This window comes from Cydia strobilella, chromosome 2 (genome assembly GCF_947568885.1).
Source record: "Cydia strobilella chromosome 2, ilCydStro3.1, whole genome shotgun sequence".
Classification (NCBI taxonomy): Eukaryota; Metazoa; Arthropoda; class Insecta; order Lepidoptera; family Tortricidae; genus Cydia; species Cydia strobilella.
The window spans coordinates 9,997,669-10,018,127 of NC_086042.1; the positions used below are offsets into that span (position 1 = coordinate 9,997,669).

At 36.3% G+C, this 20,459-nt stretch overlaps 2 protein-coding genes across 16 annotated transcripts in view; one reads left to right on the forward strand and one right to left on the reverse strand.

The window, feature by feature from the left end:
* The window catches only part of LOC134750710 (microtubule-associated protein 4), a 28,272-nt gene extending 16,892 nt beyond the window's left edge, over positions 1 to 11,380 (forward strand). Inside the window, exons 5-10 of one of the 6 annotated variants that reach the window (XM_063685960.1) lie at positions 417 to 576; positions 2,405 to 2,610; positions 3,020 to 3,205; positions 3,516 to 3,548; positions 4,413 to 4,583; positions 4,914 to 6,868. In XM_063685960.1, the coding sequence (XP_063542030.1) occupies positions 417 to 576; positions 2,405 to 2,610; positions 3,020 to 3,205; positions 3,516 to 3,548; positions 4,413 to 4,583; positions 4,914 to 4,976 (819 nt within the window). In that variant the 3' untranslated portion in view covers positions 4,977 to 6,868. Of the gene's footprint in view, positions 1 to 416; positions 577 to 2,404; positions 2,611 to 3,019; positions 3,206 to 3,515; positions 3,549 to 4,412; positions 4,584 to 4,913; positions 6,873 to 9,191 lie in introns of those variants that run through there. The other 5 variants (XM_063685942.1, XM_063685973.1, XM_063685967.1 and 2 more) reach the window with 5 other exon arrangements.
* Positions 11,381 to 12,251: 871 nt separating this feature from the next.
* Positions 12,252 to 20,459, reverse strand: part of LOC134750560 (uncharacterized) — a 93,591-nt gene continuing 85,383 nt past the window's right edge. For 9 of the 10 annotated variants that reach the window (XM_063685810.1, XM_063685803.1, XM_063685771.1 and 6 more), the window contains 6 exons: positions 19,974 to 20,121; positions 19,292 to 19,400; positions 18,795 to 18,902; positions 18,164 to 18,253; positions 15,671 to 15,820; positions 12,252 to 15,291 (listed from right to left, as the gene is read on the reverse strand). In XM_063685810.1, the coding sequence (XP_063541880.1) occupies positions 15,120 to 15,291; positions 15,671 to 15,820; positions 18,164 to 18,253; positions 18,795 to 18,902; positions 19,292 to 19,400; positions 19,974 to 20,121 (777 nt within the window). In that variant the 3' untranslated portion in view covers positions 12,252 to 15,119. The remainder of the gene's footprint in view (positions 15,292 to 15,670; positions 15,821 to 18,163; positions 18,254 to 18,794; positions 18,903 to 19,291; positions 19,401 to 19,973; positions 20,122 to 20,459) is intronic. The other variant, XM_063685779.1, reaches the window with a different exon arrangement.

Below are 20,459 nucleotides of genomic sequence, written 5' to 3' on the forward strand. Positions count from 1 at the left end.
ATTTCGTACGTAAGTTCCGAAAAATTCATTGGCACGAGCCGAGGTTTCAACCCGCGACCTCCAGATCGCACACTCTTACCTTACCGCTAGGCTACCAGCGCTTCAAAGACTACATAGAGTAATACAAAATATTTAAAAAATCTTAAAAAAAAATTTCATACAGGCCGCGAACTTTTGATTTCAGCCCTCGTACATATTGCAACTATTGCAAGTAGCAGAAAGTTTGCAAAAAAGAAATGGATTCATTTAACTTCGAAAAAGGAAGTAAAATATTTTTTTTCTAAAATGAATTGGAATTCCGAAAACTTCATGAATAAATTTTCCTTATAGAGTTTCGATATTTTGACAATCTTGCCGACGGCACATCCGTACCTACTTAATCAAAAGATTAACATTTACATGCATTTATTGCCTAGGATCTCAACGGATCTCCTGGGTCTCCGAACAAGAAAAATGCGAGCAAGTTACCTACTAAAGAAAAATCAAGCAGCAGTCTTAAGCCAAGTCTTTCGCGGTCATCCAGCAAAAGTGCGACGGCCAAAACACCTGAAAACCCACAACCTACTGAAAAAAAGAGTAAGTGGTAGAAAGTTAAATCAAAATATAGTAAATAGTTGAAGTTGAAATTAGATTATATGTTGTTATAATAATGTATATCTTTGACATGCACACATAAAATAAAAATAATGAAATCTATATATATAAACGTAAAAGTCCTGACTGACTGACTCACTTAAATCAACGCCCAGCCCAAACCGTTGGACCTAGAGAGCTGAATTTTTCACAATAGGTAGCTTTTATGACGTTAGTATCCACTAAGAACGGGGTTTTTCAAAATTCATCCCCTAAGGTGGTGAAGAAGAGGTTGAAAGTTTGTATGGAGATCATAATTTTTTTTGAGTGCGGGACTTGAAACTTCGTGTAAAGGCATATTATTAAAATACAAGAAAATAGATTTCAGCGTTTTTAAAAAATTATCCCCTAAATGGGTTAAAAAAGGGTTGACGGCTTGAATCAATTACTATTACTTTGAAACTTCCTAGAAAGGCATAATAGCCGATTACAAAAAAAAAGTAATATTGACTTATTTGGAAATTCAACCCCTAAGGGGGTTAAAAAGGGAATGAAATTTTGCCTTGGGGTTCAAATTTTATAATATATATGTTTATTAATTATAATAAAAAAACAAGAAAACTCATTTCAGCGTTTTCAAAAATTACTCCCCCAAGGTGGTGAAAAAGGGGTTGAAAGTTTGTATGGAGATCAAATATTTTTGTGAGTGTGGGACTTAAATCTTCGTATAAAGGCATATTATTAGAATACAAGAAAAGTAATTAGCGTTTTTAAAAATTCATTCCTTAAAAGGGTTTAAAAGGGATTTAAAGTTTGTATAGGGTTTGAAACTTCGTAAAAAGGTACTTCATTAAAAGAGAAGAAAGCTAATTTCAGCGTTTTTGAAAATTCATCCCTTAAGATGGTGAAAAAGGGGTAGAAACTTTGTATGGAGGTCAAACATTTTTTTAAGTGCGCGACTTGAATCTTTGCATAAAGGCATGTTATTAGAATACAAGAAAAGTGATATCAGCGTTTTAAAAAAAATCATCCCCTAAAGTGGTTAAAAAGGGGTTGAAAGTTTGTCGTGGTCCTAATTTTATTCTAAGCTAGGTACTTGAAACTTCATAGAAAGATATATCATTAAAAGAGAAAAAAACTTATATCAGCATTATTGAAAATTCATATTAGCAGGCATATTATTAGAATACAAGAAAAGTAATTTAAGCGTTTTTAAATATTCATCCCCTAAAAGGGTTAAAAAGACGTTGAAAGTGAATTTATTACAAATGCTTTGAAACTTCGTAGAAAGGCATTATATAAGAATTCAAAAAAGTTATTTCAACGTTCTTAAAAATTCAACCCCTAAAGGGGTTAAAAAGGGGATGTAAGTTTATATGTGGTACAAATTTTCTTTTAAGCTATCAACTTGAAACTTGGTAAAAAGGGCATTATATTAAAATAGACGAAAACTGATTACTTACACCGTTTTTGAAAAGTTTGTATTTATAGTTTCGGGAGCGAATTTTTTTTTAAATATTGGACTTGTAAATCTTCTAAGAGGGTCGAGAGGGATTATATCGGGAACAATTTTTTTCAGTTAGGGTCTTGAAACTTCGTAGTTTGTAAAAAACAAATTTCATGCGTTGTATAATTATTAACAAATGATTAACCGTCCCTACTGATATCTTTTGCTGCATAATGTTCTATATTATGCTCATGTAGAATATAATATAACCACCAACATACAAATCCACGCGTACGAAGTCGCGGGTAACAGCTAGTAATTTAAATTTATTGACGCTGACTAAATTACAATTTATAGAGCCTAATGTAACACTTCACTTTTCAGAAGTACCTATGAACAAGATCCAAGTGGGAAATGCTCCATCGCCAAATATTAAAACAGTTAAATCAAAGATTGGATCTTTGGACAACGCGACGTACAAGCCTGGCGGGGGTAAAGTCAAGATAGAAAACAGAAAGCTCGAATTCAAAGCGGCTCCTAGAATTGCTGCTAAGAATGAAACTTATACTCCAAGCGGCGGAACTAAGAAGGTAATAGTACATTGTGCAACATGGGGCGTAAGTTAAATATTTCAAACGAGAGTATAGTTAAATCGCGACGGCTTGCCGGAGCGATTTATAGACTCGAGTTTGCAATATTAATACGCCCCGAGTTACACACAATATTTTTCATCACACTTGCGAATGAAGTATAAGGACAAATAACTGTATATAAATAATTATAATACTAGAAACTTCATAACTCCCTAGGGAAAACGCTTTTTCTATAGTTCCCACTAAGCCAGCGTGCAATTCCACATTTACTGAGCGAGTGTGATGAAAAATAAATAGTTAACTGGATTTAAACCGTCGATGAGCATTTTGTCAATGAATAAAAACGTTCAAAACTTTCTGGACGTTTACTAATAAATGTTAGTCCTAATTTAACATTTTCTTGCAGATTACGACTACAAAATTGGAGTGGAACGCTAAGTCGAAGATTGGATCCCTAGAAAATGCTGCTTACAAGCCAGGCGGTGGAGATAAGAAAATTGAAACTGTGAAACTGGACTTCAAGGATAAAGCCAAGCCTAAGGTTTCATCTACAGTAAACATAACTCACAAACCTGGGGGCGGTGCCGTTAAGGTAACTTAAGTTTGTTACTATACAACTATACATATTAGAAACGATTAAGGTAATTTCTTTGTTTATATCAGGGCGCAAGATTGTAGATTAAAATCATTGGTCAGCTTTCGGTATAACAAGTACGAGTTGATTGACACTCACCCATTAGAGCTAAATAGACAATGAGATAGAATCAGAATGTAGGTTTCGCAAACCACTGTATAATCAAGCATGTAGTTATGAGTTTAGTAAACTTTACATTTTTATCACCGTCATTTTGTGCCTACCTATTGCATAAAGTAAAATTAAAATGTACCACAATATTCTTCAGCCGACAGTCATAGCTAAGAAAGGGACGAGAGGAGTAAGTAACAAGTACTTAATTCGCACTGGTTTACTGATCTGAATGTGCTTTCTAGCAATAATGATGTGAGTTTATGTTTAATGTCAGGTCACAAAATTCGAGGCCACTTATTGCACTTGTCTGTTGTGACACGTATCACTGAAAATAGTCACGTCGATAGAATATGGTAAATTTGTCCTTAAATAAAAATGTTGTTGTTGTTGTTGTTTTGTAGTATATAAAATGGCAGTTACGAAGGTGGAGGGCATCACATAGACAATAATCAATTTACCTTTCCTTAAAATGTGGAGAAAAAGGTCAGTTTTGTGATAGGTCAAAAGGGTGCTAGTGAACTACTTTTGAGTTATGTTCTGTTCTGCGGTACGCGATGACTTGTGCAGAACCCACGGATACGTTTGCGGCTGTCTTTCACTGGCTGTTTGTGTTTTTCCTTGTGCTTTAAGGATTGTTTAGAATCTCCTGACGATGTTAATTATTACGAGCAAATTCAAATCTAGCACAATACACGAGGAATGACGCAGTGGAAAATTTATGCAATTTTTTTAATTGTGTGTAACAAAGTTAACACCCTTTAAATTTATAAAGTCTATATACATAAACGTGTATCGATTCACGTGAATATGGTCTACATGCATGCAATGTTGTTTAGTATATTATTTATGTTTTATGTTACTTCACTGCAATATCGAATTGAATAGAATATAATTCATAAAATGCACACGCAAACGAATAATAGATTATCACTTTATGCAATATATCAGTCACATCACATGTATTATTTACATTTAACTATCCTTTCTGTACAAATAATATAATTTTATTCATTTTTGTTATATATATTTGCACATACACTTTTCCGAACAGATCGAAAATCAAAAATTGGAATTCAAAGCACAAAGCAAAGTTGGATCTATGGACAACGTTAAACATAAACCAGGAGGCGGCGACATTAAGATCTTCGACGACAAGGAGTACATCAAACAGATGAGCGGGCAGTCGCCCTTGCCCGGCAGCCACATCCACTCGCGGCAGGAGGTGAGGCCTTTTCCTGTGTGTGGGCCTTTCGTTCTACTTTTTCCTTATTTTACTTCTCTTGTTTTACTCATTTCATTTTGTGTTTGGTGGAGGATCTTTACTCACTCATTTGCTTATTGTTTGTTTTTGTTTCAGCCACAATATGTTTACACATTTTATTGAAGGGTAAATTGTTTTCTGCAGGCGGTTGTTTTTAGTTGTGACTTATTTTTTTTGACTAGCTTTTTTTTTGTGTGTTATTAACAACGAACAATTTATTTTCTGATTAATTTTATTTTAACAAATAAAAACAAGGGTTGAGAAATATTCACGTGTATCATTCTGCTTCAGAGCCCCGTGCCGCCAGCTGCGCAGACACCGAAGTCGGATGAAAATTTGAATCAGCAGCAGTGAAGAAATCGATTGGTGGAGAGCTGGAGAGTTCCAATTCTTCTAAAATACTAACTTTTATAACCAACAGTTCAACATTTTTGTACATTTTTAACTTTGCTATACTTATACTTTTCACATACCCATTTTCAGTGATTAATGATTATGTTAATTATCGACAGGGCTTTAACGATTTTTGAATTCTTGAATTGAATTTGAACTTTTAATCGATGTCTATAATTTGTAGCATATCTTAATTTATACAATATATTTCATGTTACAGTATACCTGTTGTTAGACTGGCTGCCAAATGTTAAGCGAAAGGAACCTTACTAGTAAAAGTATTTTAATTCCTGATGTTGATGCAAATAATCATGAGTGCCAATAGATACATTCTAAACCTAAGTCTAAACCAAACTTTAGTCGGTATTTTAATGTCCATCCAAATGTGACAAGCCGTGTTATTTTGTGTATTTGTTGTATTTTAGCCATATTTTGCACTTACCTATCACGATTACCGCTTAGTTAAATTAGCAGCACGTAGTTACATGTTTTGTTGGGTTTCTACTTAAGTACTGCAAATTCTCCGTATGTGTAAGATATGGTACCTATTTTTAAGTGATATTAGTACCTATATTATTATTACCTATATTATCTATATTTTATGTTAAATGTGTGTAGGTCGCAGTTCACGTTATCTGTTATCATTATCACTGAATTTGTTCGTTTCTAAACGTGAAGAAAGTATATAGTGTTAGATATAAATGCGCTAATTTTTTTGTTTGCAAGTAAATATGTAGGTACCTAAGTATAATTTGGAGCGCGAGGATATTTGAGACTGTGTTATTGACACATCGACTACACCGAAAAGGAAATGTTTTCTCAAATTGCTGTGAAAGGAATACGCGTGGCCCCAAGATTGACTGACCAGACTTTGTAACTAGCGTAAAATGTTTTATAATTATAATTAAAATCATTAAAATGTGATTAGATGTAGATAGCGAGTGTATCTAAATTATTACATAAATGAAACCGTTGTGACGCGAGTATGCAATATGTTTTAATTTATGGCTTTTTGGTTAATGCATTTCAAGAAATATTATATATTTCAGTAAATTGATTATTTAGCTAGCTCGTACAGGGTTATTCATTAGATCTGAGCACGACCAACTACACACCCAGTAAATGTTAATGGATCGTTCACCATCGTTTTTAAGTGAAACGACCACACCTTTTCCTATTTTTAACTTTATGTTAAGTAAATGTTCAATCATGATCGCCCTACAACGCCTAATTAATAAAGATAAAACTTCTTTAACCATTATTACAGCACTTCGATTATGAACTGACTTGACTGTGATGACTTTTAATCTGACATCTGTCACGAATAAAATAAAGCAAACAGTATCTAATTGTAGGGTGACAAAAAATAAAGTTAATCTCAGTAATACTGGCACGAAATAGTAGCTTATCATTAACTGAATGCGTTGGGTTGATCCTGCTCACGTCTCCTGCAATTATCTTGTATACAGATTTCCTGTTCTTCTTATGTTTGTCTTTTCTGTTCCCGAAAGTAAAAAAGGGCGATACAAAGGTCCACACATTTTAATACTTATTTCAATCGAAATCGGTTTTGAGCGACCTAAATACGTCACAAGCAAAAGGAAGACTTCATCTCCAGGATCTAGTCTAATCCTTAAATTTCGGTTACAAAAGAGACAATTTTTCTGTTTCGGTCCGTCTATGAATCATTTACTAAACTACACTACACGGGATATAATTGTATTCCTTTAGGTTACATATTTACACATAAAATTCGATCCAGATCCCAGATTTAGGAAACTAACAATGTAGCATTAAAGTTACTTGAACCATTATTATTTATTTTTTATTTCAATCCGCTCGCCATAAAAATATGCATGTAATTAAAAAAAATACATTATTAGTTTTTTACGTATATGTGGTGTTTGATCAAGTTATTCAAGTTGTAATTCTGGTTGAAATTATAAAACAAATATACTCAAAATTTACCAGATAAAACTAGATTTTTGTGAAAGCGAAAGATATAATATATACAATGTAACAATTATTACTATTTATTACAAATTAATACAACTTAACACCAGAAACTTGTTTCATTTCATGAATTGCTGATCAATGATGTTAACAGAAAGTGTACATACAATTTGCAGTTGTGTTATAGCGATTCACAGATCACCGCCGACGGCAACAGGGTGTCTATCGCAAGGTGCTTGATTCTAAGCAGCTTAATGCAATTTTCTAATTAAAACTACCTGGAATCTAATACCTTGTGATAGACACCTCTAGTAGACAGATTTGCAGTAATTTTGAGTGTAGTTTATTTACTTGGCAAACACTTGCACACGCACATGCCTAACCGACGGACGTCACCAAGTCATGGTAAGTTAACTTCTTTTCTTATTATTTACATATTAAGATGATTGAAGGAGCACTTGCCTCATATGTTGTTTGCGTAGCGGATGCGTTTATTATTGTCTTAAAATTCGCCCAGCTCTGTATTTAAAATATGTAACTCTTCTTCCGTACTATGTAGGTACTTATCTGGGGGTATGGCAGTGCCCCCGCCAAGACATCAAATATTTCTCTAGTTACTCGTAATTAAAAAAAATGTATGTAGCGTGTAGCGTGCGCTAGGAGACTAGCTGTGTTGCATCCAAATATCCTCGTTGTGGTGGTTTAGAACGGCCGGCCTCTTAGCATAGTCGTGGTAGTGAGTTAGTGACCTTCAGCCTGCGAAGCAGGAGGGTCCCGGATTCGAATCCTGCTATTAATTTGTGTGTTTGTCACAGATTTGTTCCTGAGTTATGGAAATTTTCTATGTATTTTATCAATATTATTTACAGGCTAGCCAAAAAAGAAGTGCATTCCCGTTGCAGGGGAGGATTTGGGGTTATACTGAGCAACTTTTATTATGGGACCAACCCCGAAATCGCAAAAAAAAATTGGCTGTTTCATACATTTTGGCTGGTCCATTTTCTATGGGAGGGTAATTTTTTTTCGCGATTTCGTGGTTGTTTCCAGAGTAAAAGTTGCTCAGTATAATCCCAACACCTCCCTGGCAACGGGAATGCACTAATTTTTTAGCCATCCTGTATATATCATCACCTAGTACCCACTTACACAGGAACAGTGTTGTGAACACAAGCCTTTATTGAGCTTACTGGTGGGACTAGGTCGATTTGTGTAAGATTGTCCTATAATATTTATTTCTTTAGTTGTAAGGCATTGCAAGTGCCAAAATTTACTATTAAGTGGCAGTAGGTATCTAAAATTATTGTTTCTGCATAAAAGTAAATGCGGCTCAAATTTTACAGAATTACTTTTTCTACGTGCCTAGTTAATTGATTTCATTTGTGCCTTCTAGAACATTTTGAATATTGCATTTTGTAAAGAATCTGGGGGCACGGCAGCGCCCCCGCCAAGACGAGCCAAGCGAAGCGCAAGTGCACTACCTTTTCTCGAAGCGCTTCGTCGTTTTATTGAACCCTATAACTTGGATCTGGATTACCCCAGATAAACAAAATTCTCAGAATATGATGTCAATAGTGGACCTATTAAACATAAAAAATTTCAATAGCATAGCTCTTATATTTTAGATTTTATTGATATCTAAAAAATCCCGATTTCGTCACTGACTCACTCTCACACATTCACTGATGATCAGCAAAACTCTTAGGGGAGTTCCTGAAGTCCTAGAAAGCTGAAATTACGTAAGCTAGTATTAGTACACAAACAGCAAAAAAAATCTAAGACTTGGAACTTTTACCCCCGAACCCCTTAAACTAGGGGACAAAACTTTAGATGAGGGTCCGCAAATTTTGCTGCTAGAGGTGTGAAAATTGAAATATCGACTCCTTGTTATAGATTTAAAATACATGTTTTATGATTTTTAGTAAATCACCCCCCACCCTTTAAATTAGGGGATGGAAGATTGTCATAAGCAAATTAAAAAAAAAAAACATGTAAAATGTTGCTAAGACGAAACCATAAGGTTCGCACTGTCAAAAAGTTATCAGATCTCATGTAGAGCCAAGCTTCTAACTCTACAAGCCCTAACTTCACAAAGGGCTTGCTAGAAGCTTGGCTCTACATACATACATACGTCAACATAACCCAAGGATTATAAGGTCATGGGACAGACATTCCTAAATATTTCCTTAATCTGTAAAATACTAACAAATGAATAAATGTCCACAGGATCACTATTATATGTCCGTGCATGAGTGGTCGGGGGAGCCGCGGCCGCTGATGCGCTGCCGGTCGGCGCGCGCGCCGCGCACGCCCCGCACTCCGCGCGCTCTCTCCCCTCGCAAGCACGCCGAAGACTACGAGGACGAGGACCGTATCATAAGGAACAACGAGAGGAACAGGCGTGCTTCCTTGGCGCGCCCAGCTAGCGCCAGAGCTCCGATGCGCTCGGCCTGTGCGCGCCAGACATCACTAGCGCAGCGCCCCGCGTTCACGGTTTATTAAGATTCTCATATATGACGTTTTGTTCTCCTAATAGAATGATTGACAATTCCAAAATGTGACTACCAAATGTAACCCACGAAAAGGTAGATTTTTGGGTATCAAATGAATTCATAAGTGCGAGCCCATCCGTAGAACTCCTTTATGAAAAGGAATATCCCTATATCATTCTACTAAAAAAACAAAACAAAGAGCATTGGGCCATATTATATTCGAGCGGCACTTAGCACAACCTTAAAACGTCAAATAAGGGGCTAAGGAGCATCTAGTCACATTTTATACCTACTTGCGTGTTTTTGCTTGACACTTAAGAAGATATATGTTGTAGAACACGTAGCTCGTAGCAAGCCTTCTGATTCAGTTTTAAGGATGGAGCGATTTTACAAAAATGTGATTTGCGAGTTAGCTGCCGAAGTGACTAAGCTAAGCGAGCAATATTACTGGTAGGTATTGTTAAAGGGGAATGAGACCGTGCTATGCTGCTATGCATACCCCTTTTATACGCATTGTTCGCTTACTAACTTTTGCAACTAACTGTGGATACCCGAGGTGGATTGGAGATGAATTATAATAATTAGAAATAGCAACTCCTCATCATGTAGATTTTATGTCTTAGATTTTAAGAATCACATTTCCGTCCATTTTCCAAATTTTTAATGAAGAAATTTATAACTGAACGCAATGGTAAGGACCATTAATATTTTCAATTAAATAGATAAACAAAATTATAACTGTGGATCAGTACCTACTTTTTAAATGAAAAGTTTTTATGGCAACCGACTACCGAGATCAAACATATTATTGATCAAAATCAATTAATTCAAGGATAAAAAAAGAAATACATAGTTTTTCTTATTCCTGTGACTACCGTACCGTACCTTCTTTCTTTCTGTATTCTTTGTAATGTTTTCTGTAATGAGGTGTGCAATAAAGATTAAAGAGTATTTTGTATTGTATTGTACCGTAAAACATATTATCAGTCCTGATAAAAATTTGAGTAGGAATTCAAGTGTTCCTAATTTCACGATATCAACTACTCATATCATATATGTTTATTTGTGACAAATCTTTTAATTCTGAAATCATAATGAGAACTTCCTTTTCTTGCAAGTTTTCTAAATTAAACAGCATTATGATATTTAAAACTAGTATCGATTGAGTAACAGAAAATATAATTTTATTACAATAATTTTATTGTTATCAGCAGTCAATGTAAAATTTGTTCTATTACTATAGTATCATTAGGAATAGTTGTAGGTATATATAATTTTGCACTGAAATGATTAGAATTGCGTGGCCATAGATTATTTAAAATGAATAATGAATTTTACACTGACAAGGCGGATATTTCTGCTTGTTAATAAAAGTTCATATTAAACGCAAAACCATCAGGGTTCCAAATGTTCCAATCAACCTGCTACGTACTTACTGGGTATATCATTGAATATATTTAAGCTGGGGGCCTATTCGACACTTCAGAATGACAGGTTATGCCATGGACGCAATATGCTACTTTAGTCCCTTTAGTGTGAATTTATAAGAGAAAAATTAGTGGCGTGTCACGACCTGTCACTTAGATATGTACCTAATTCGAATAGTCCCCTTGATCTATCACAGTGTCGGAATGTCTGTTTGATCCTTGTCAAGACGTTAATAATTTTAACTCTTACTTTTATATTATATTCATTATTTCAATAATCATTAAATGTTGTTGTATTAATCAACGATTAATGCTGTGTAATTTTCATAAGCTTCTAATATATTTAAAACTTGAATTAGGTAATTCTACGTTCACTATCACATGTTTATGGATCCGTGTCTAGTTATAATTTCAAGCTAGCAAGTGTAGTGCTTAGATTGTAAATGTGAAATAACTTATATAGATTGAGCAATAAAGTGATTCACCCACACACGAACCTTGTTAGTTTTTTGTTTGAAACCCCAACTGCGGTGATCATTGATGACACACTGCCCCGCTACACAACAGCCAAAGAACCATTGGAAAACGCATTTAATTTTAATACTGTATTCTCTCGCAATAAATAACAATTTCATACTGGTTTTCCATTGGCTGTTATGTAATGTTATGCATGGTGGAACAGCACTTAGCTAGACATGCGTAGGTACGCAGTCCACGAGTAGGTACATCTAATCGTAATCAGTAAATAAACGTTTTGACGAGGAATAAAATACGTTTTATGTCTGACTACGTAAATATGGCTTGTTTGACGTGGACTGTGGTCCAAAGAATCAGTGATTTTTCCACCACGCTGACGAGACGGTTATCTTGAATAGGTGATTGATATTACGTAATTTGATCTACTTTTAGATCTTTTGTAGAAAAAATAGTGTAGTGTAAAACTGTATAGTCGTAAGTTTGGCTACCTCTACTGTAACATGCAAGTATAATTGATACCTTGCGACCAGGGCTCGGAACCAGTATTTTTTAAAAACCCCTAATTAGCCCAATATTTTGAGTTTTTTTATGCTCATTACGTAGGACTGAATCATGTATTTAGGAAACAATTTTGCATTATTAAAACGTCCCATTAAAAATTAAATTATAAACAAAAGAACGAAAAATAACGTAATAATACCGGCATTTTTGTATGGAGCAAATACCGGTTTCCGACCCCTGCTTGCGACTTAGAATTACCATATATTTCTCGACACATTTAAACTAAGTAATTGGACTTAGGTTTTTACACTCTTGTCGGTAGAGGTTGGGGTTATAGATTTCAGTCCAGTTAAGGGAACGCTAAGGAATACACTAAAAAGACACTTGAGTATTTTAGATAAGTTTATTTGGTTTATATGGTTACAATAATATTTATCAATTATCCACTGTTAATTGTATGGCACTAACATAAATAAAAAATACTTTGAATAAAAATGTCTTATTTTGAAATACATAATAATAGATACAGTATTGATTTCGAGTTAAACATAATAATAATATATTCGGAATTAATTTCTCAGTCGTTCGTTAAGACGTTTCGTAAATCAACGAAAGCCTCTTTTTACTTTAGTATACTTCTCTTAAGAAAATAAAATTATTAACACAATTTCAACTTATTGATCCCGCATAAATCGCAATTATAAATAGTCTTAATTATCGTAAATAACTTAACAGTTTGTACCGGCGAGGACAGCTGGGACACCGCCTCTAACGATGCCTATACTTAATAATATGAAAGAACGCGCAGGAATAGTCATTTATAAAACGATCGGACTACACTCGATAATACATACAAACGGGTGTTATAAACTTAATCTACGCCCGCGGCCGCGGCGCCGGCCGGCGGCGCAGGGGAAGCTATGGCGAAGCTATCCGGCGACCGGCTACTAATTATTAATTTCTTAAGGCATGTCTGTTTGTCTAAGTGCGTACAGAGCACTTTTCGTGCATATGTCGAAAGTTTAAAGGGCCATATGTACTGTAAAACGTTGTACGATTCACGTGCGAATAGGTAATTCGCAACTCGTGTCGATTTAAAACACTCCCTGCGGTCGTGTTTCAATTTATCGACACTCGTTTCGAATTTCCTCTTTTCCGCACTTGTATCGTAAATAACTATAATTATAATTAACACAGTCGTAGAAGCATACAGCGATGACAATTGGTAAGTAGAAATACTCGGACCGATGCAACAAGCGCACACATCACACTAAATACTATTTAACTTTAATTACATACAAAGGCCACATCACATCATTCAGTCACAAAGCGCGAATTAATGCTAACACTAATCCTTCCACAAACAAACGTGATTTAATATGCTGATGACAGTTGCAGACTAATTCAACTATAAACGTTTAATCAATGTCATTATTATTATATTTATTGTATAAATATTTAAACTATAGTATAGTTCTAATTTGTGTAACTTACGACCAGCCTAGATTAATGAGATTTGTCGGTCGACGAGCCTCTACGTTACCACGGAGCTGGCAAGAGCATCGAATATCGATTTCGTATGGCTTCGAGAAAGCGCCCGCTATCGTCGAGTACCTTCGTTCGGCCACTAGTGCTAAGTTAACCGATGCGGCGACTCGACAGCACGACGGACTACGAGAGGAACTGTATCGTGCATTTAAAAGATTTGTTACAAATTTTGACATTTAATATTTCGCTAAAACATTATTTACATTAAATTTATATCGACAGACATATTTGAATTGAATATCCATACGAGTATAAAGTTCTTAGATTAAGAGTATATCAGGAATATTAATCGTACCGTTCTTAACCATACTCCTCCAGACTTGAGCAATACAAATAGGTACAAAAAATATCTCTTTCCCTTGTTCCTCCTTAAGCAGTGATATGGTTGGGTATATCACAATATCAGTAACCAAAAAAGCGTCACTAAAGTGAAACCGCAGCCTAATTTATAATACTGGCAGTTTTAGCTGATCACTGTGAGCGAGGGTGGTGCCCGTGCATCGGGGAAGCGGAGCATGTGCGGTAGCTGGTACTAGGCCGTGAAGGGACGCCGTGGGACCGGGAGAGTGGAGGAGGCCGTGCAGTTAGTGACACTAGAGGTTACGCTCCCGACACCTGTACTTGTAACGCTTTAGTTCCCGGGACCATCCCATCACTATAGACCCGAAGGAGGGTGCGAGGAGAGGCGCATGCAGTTAGTACCGGTGGCAGGTTAACTAGTCTGTAACGGTCTGTCATTCCCTGAGATCAATGCATTGCTCTTACCACCCCAACACAAGCATCCTACCTTTAACTGTTCGCGACACGCATAAAAACGGCCAATACCTGATTGGTTTAACTTTAAGTTATTATATTCGTTTACAGCAAAAAAAAATATTTGAGTATTTGCACAAGACTTGTTAAAAACGGGGTTGTAAATAAACAATGTAGTTCTAACACACACGAAATACCTATACACTCTACGAATTATACACATCATATAATGATATACAAATATGGGTAACTTTAGACATCAAATTCACGATTATATTTTCCTAAGTTATATTTTTTCCGATATTGGGCGTCTTTCTCTCGGCATTTAATTTGGAATAATTTAGCGTACAAATGTTTTCCTTAGTAATTAATTTGAGATTAATCCCTATAATACAAATAATCATCTATATCACATTACATTGAAAAAAATATTTACTGCAGTGTTTTATACAAAGAAATAAATGTATCAACCTACTTACTTAAATAGGCAATTTGCATTTCTATATTTGCCGTAAATATTTTCCCAATTTGTGTCCTTAAATAATATTATTTACAGTTCAAGACCATGTCGTGCCTTAAAACGTAAGACTAGAATTTACTAAATAATTTATAAACGTGAGTAGAATTCATAAACTAAATAAATTATAATTTTAGTGATGTAGCAGAGTATGTTACGTGACGAATAAAAATATCCATATTGCTGAGAGGTAACTGGAAATAAAATGTACATATAATAGAATACAAAACCTCGCCTCACTATTTACAACCGTTGTCCTCACATACAAAACGTTCGCTTCACGGGATCCATTACAACCGAAGAGTTCCAGTTCGAAATGACTAAACGCTCACTGCTTCACTACACTTTTTGGGGAGTTTATAACCGGCAGCCTGTGGCGTGTTTAAAGGCGGCCGAAGTGTAAGGGGCGCCACTCAGGCTGCCAGCGTTAGGGCGGGCATCAGAAGTCCTCCGGCAGCACGGCGTCGCGCGGCACCAGCCCCTTCTGGTCGCCGCGACAGCACAGCAGGTGCTGCGAGTCCACCTCGAGGATCAGCCGCAGTCGCTCGCCCTCGTTGAACGCGAGGTGCCCGGAGTCCGACGGTAGCCGGTGCCATAGTGTTCTCACGTATCTGATACATACATCATACAATTGTCAATCATTTGCTTTATATTGTCATTTGTCTCGCTAGGTAGATGCGTAGAAGAGAATTAAAAGACATTTAATAATCTGCGCACACATCTTGTATTACCTGTGTACAGTCAAAATATTTACTTATTACCCTAGTAGCCCTGAATACTACGCTACTCAAATCGTAATAAAAATATCTGTCATTGATTTGATGTCATTATGATATTACCACGATATTGCTCATAATGAATTTCGTGCACGTAAGCACGTAACTCATTTTTGCTTGAGAGTTGCTACGCGCTACGCCGTAGAAGGTCTACGGTTTCATTCTCTCAGAAAATTGCGTTTCAAGCGTGACTTGCGTGAGTGTAGGTACTGACTTGTGTTTCTGGTGCTGTGTGGTAGAGTGGTGGCGGGCGGCGGAGGAGGAGGCGGCGCGGCGCGGCGCGGCGGGCGGCGGCGCGCGGCCGTACGGCAGCGAGGCCGGCCGCGGCGCCGGCGACGCCCAAGCGCCGTCCACCCGCGACGTCCTGACAACACCACATTCGTAACAGTTCTAAACATTGCTGATTTGATATTACTCGGATGTGACGTCACGTTTCAGTATTTTATATTAAATTCCGTAGTGGTTATCGGCTTGACAGTTACAAAAAAGAAGTTGATTGGACTTTAAGTCTTTATACTCGTCACTTACCTCATCACTTATATACAAGTTTCATACGACAGTCAGCCTAAAAACCATGATTAATAATAATAATGCTAACTCAAATTATTTCAATTTTATTAGTGTACTCAATGTACGAGTACCTATATAATGAGTACCAATTATCTTCAGTCATGCAAATTTGGGGCCTTGCCCGACGACAATTTACGTCAGAAGTCGAGGTCATATTCCTTACAAGTGGTTTTACATAGTTATATCTTAGCGGGAAAGTTTTCTCATTGTTGTGGGTTCTTTATTAGACAAAAGGTCAAATGATGTAAAACTTTAACGTCATTATTGTTGTTACATATGATTGTAGATGAATAGGATTTTAAAATATTAGCAAAATATTTGGCCAGCGATTACTATATACAAATATCTAAAATACCATATCTAAATCTAAATAGATATCGGTACACTAACATATTATTCATATATTTATTGATAAAGTAAATTACACGTCCAGAGTACATAAAATAAAATTACAAAAGTAAACATCGTTTAAAGTTAAAAACAAATTATAGCATACATATATGTTAAAGCGAAAAACGGAAATACAATAATATATCATGTCAGTCGTAATTATAAATTCAAATAATTCTAAATTTGGTCACATAATTTTAAATAGTGTATAGTAATTCATATAATAATGAATAAATTAAAAATAAAGATTCACAATGAAAATAATGTCCCATGAAAACAGCGAAATTAGACTTTTACATCGTGTGTGTGGTTCGATGACACCCTGTCGAAAAATTCGTCGATAGTGTAGCATCTCTAGTAATGTTTTTTTAATTTTAACAGTAAATGTGACATCACTAGAGACATCTCTGATTTCAGCAGGTAATGTGTTGAATAGTCTGACCCCTAAAACACCAAGTGATTTCCTCGTACGTACGCAATTTATTCATAAATTTAGATACTGCAGTTTATTTCTAAAGTGGTGCATAATACTTACTTTATCTATATGTATATACCACATAATATGAAACAAGTATCTTCGTAACCTAAAGGTCACACGCTGACGTGACATAAAATACGTGCACCGACATATTTTCCATTTGGATGAAACGCAAACGATATCCGGTAACCTTGCTTTTTTTATTTATTTATTCTGTGCCAATCGATGGTACGCGCTCATGTAAATCTTTAGTTCAAAATAACATTTTCAACACAAAACATAAAACCTTTTTTTAACCATGTAAAATTATATTCATCAGAGAAATGTAACAAAGAAGTAAACACGAATTACTTATAAACTAAAATAAACCTAAGATAAACATAAAAACCGGCCAAGTGCGAGTCGGTCTCGCGCACCGAGGGTTCCGTACATTACACAATTTAAACAATGTATTTTTTATGTGAAACGTGAGTGAAAGGTAAATTGCGGATGCATGGTAATGTACATCATATATTTTTTTCAGTTATATCATTCTCCTGTTTTAGAAGTTACAGGAGGGGGGGGGGGGGGAGACACATTTTACCACCTTGGAAGTGTCTCCTCAATATCATTTTTGAAGACCTATCCATAGATACCCCTCACGTATGGGTTTGATGAAAAAATTTTTTTGAGTTTCAGTTCCAAGTATGGGGAACCCCAAAATTTATTGTTTTTTTTGTGTGAAAATCTTAATGCGGTTCACAGAATACATCTACTTACCAAGTTTCAACAGTATAAGTTCTTAGTTTCGGAAAAAAGTGGCTGTGACATACGGACGGACAGACAGACATGACGAATCCGTTTTTTGCCATTTGGCTACAGAACCCTAAAAACTAACATTTTTACTTGTCTTGTTGGCTTGTAATGAGGTTTTATGTATAAAATATGAAGACATTGCCTTTCTCAATGTTAATAACTTCCTCGTTTATTATATTTCTTCCCAATAAGCTCTTTGTTTACTCGGTAGGCAACCGTAGATAATTTCGGTCCATATTATTAAGTTACTGGCCAAAATGCACATAATGTATTACCAGAAGCTTTGTAAGTGATTAATTGCTTGTTTCGTTGTTATTAGCTAAGAGGAAAACACATTGGCTCATTTTCATAGATTGATTAGCGTAGATGTTAGTAAGATACATGCTTGTGTATAAGTATAAAGCAATAGCGTAAAATGAGATAAAAGTTTTCGTTAGTGCTGTTAGTACGCTAGATGTTTTAATCTGTACATACGGCGCGGGTTTCCTAGCAACCGGCTTGCAAATAACTGCTTCCTTTTCCTTGGTCTTGGCGACGACTTTCTTCACAGCTTCGGGGAAAGTTCTGAGTATGTCCAGGTAAAAAAGCGTATATGTAATAAGCGTAATATTCTACCACCACCGGCAAAATAATCAAGGAAAAAAAGTATGAAAATGGTGCAAATAAATCAGTGTTCTACAAGAGTGCTAACACAGCTGAGTTCTGTAAACATTTAGAAAATATAGGAATTCTCCCACTCGTAACTTCTCAAAATGGTGTATATTCTAGGCTGCGCATGCAGTAAAGGGTTAAGTAGGTAAGTTTAGGTTTAAGTTACATATCAACCGCTAACACAAACGCAAAGGAGCCTCGTCTGCCAACAAACCACTGTGTGGTTTGGCAGAAGAACATATGTATTTAGTTGTAAGTAAGATCTTTGAATAAACGTTTTATTTATTTATTTATTTTTTCCCTATTTCTTAGGCGAGTTGCGTAGCTAGTTGTAGTAAGCTGTAAACTTAAATAACGTAAATTGCAAGATTTCCCCCCACCTTTAAAGTGCAAACCAAAGTAAAATAGTCCTGTATCATTATAGAAAAAGGTTAGATGCTGGAATATTTGTTACCTGTTGGCGGGTTGCGGGCGCTTGGCGGAGGTCGCTCGCGCAGGCGCGGCGCGGGCGCCGGCGCTCGCCGTCGGGGACGCGACCTTGCGCACCGGCACCGGGATGCCCCTGCGCAATACAAATATTGCTATTGTACGACGTCTAACAATCTCAAGTGTAAATATAGACGCAGACGAAAACTAATTTACTACTACTGGAAGACTACTTTTGAAATATAATTTAGCACTCAAAGGTCGATTAGCGATTTGGTAAAAATGTGCAGAACATTATTTTTGATTTGTTTGTATATTATGCTGATCATCATCCACATTATCTACATTATCGATAATTATGACCATCTTACTCATTCAGTTTGCGTCTAATAAAAAAGTGTTAGTCAAATCAAAATAATTTGATTAATGCTCGAGCACGTGCATTTACAAAGTGTTATGCCGAAATCATGACTCATCAACAGTATAAGTAGAAGCTATACTAGAAATATATGAGTAATGAGTAACCGGTGGGCATTCTTGGCGGGCTCGGGGCCGGTGGGCGCCGCGGGCCGCACGGGCGACGACACGGGCCGGGGGATCTTGGAGCCGCGCGCCGCTGCCGGGGACGTCTCTCCTGTACATAAAGTACGATTATAAAACAAACGTGACTTTTTGGAGATTCCCACAGAGTATGAGGTTTACACGGCGCTTAAGTATATTTAGTTGAAATAAAAAAACAGGAAAATTGGTGGTGTGGTTAAAAAACCGGCCAAGTGCGAGTCGGACTCGCGCACCGAGGGTTCCGTACTTTTTAGTATTTGTTGTTATAGCGGCAACAGAAATACATCATCTGTGAAAATTTCAACTGTCTAGCTATTACGGTTCATGAGATACAGCCTGGTGACAGACAGACGGACAGCGTAGTCTTAGTATTAGGGTTTTTAGTACTTTGGGTACGGAACCCTAAAAAGGAAGTGAAACATCCTTGTCCTTAGTAATGTTTGATAGAATGGGGTTGGCAACTGTCAAAAGTTTTTATGGCACCAGCTTTGGTTTACCCTGTTTCTAGGGCCGTAAAAAAAACCTACTGATTGATAGGAGAAACCTATGCCGGCGCCATCTGCAAAAAGCATTCGACCGGCCACACCCATTAGGTATACGAGTTTATATCTTATCAGAATTTGTGTTATTAAATTTGAAAGCATACCAGATGGCGAGGAGGGGCTCTCGGCGTTGCTGAGCAGCTCCCACTTGAGCTGGAGCCTCCGGAACTTGCCGCCCGAGTGGCCGCTGGCCGCCGCGCTGTGACCGCTGCTCGCAGACCCTGGCCGCCACTCCTCACCGCTGCGTTCCAGCTGTAACAAACCCAGACAGAATTATAAATTAATCTTATTACTGATTGGCGTGAAAGTGTATATCATTAAATAATATCTAATATAATATTGATATAACAAAAAGTTGATAATTTAAATCGGACAACCATGGAAATATGATTATATCCATGTGCCTGTCACCGTTACCCCGTTTACTCAAGAATATTAGTTCTATAAATGATGTAAGTACATAAAAATGCAAATACTAACTGTTATTAAAATTCTGTGTTAAAACTATATAATAATCACACAAAAATTATAGTGCTCAACACAACTTAAAATATAAATAAATAAAGTGCAAAATTGGTTAAAAGCTGTAA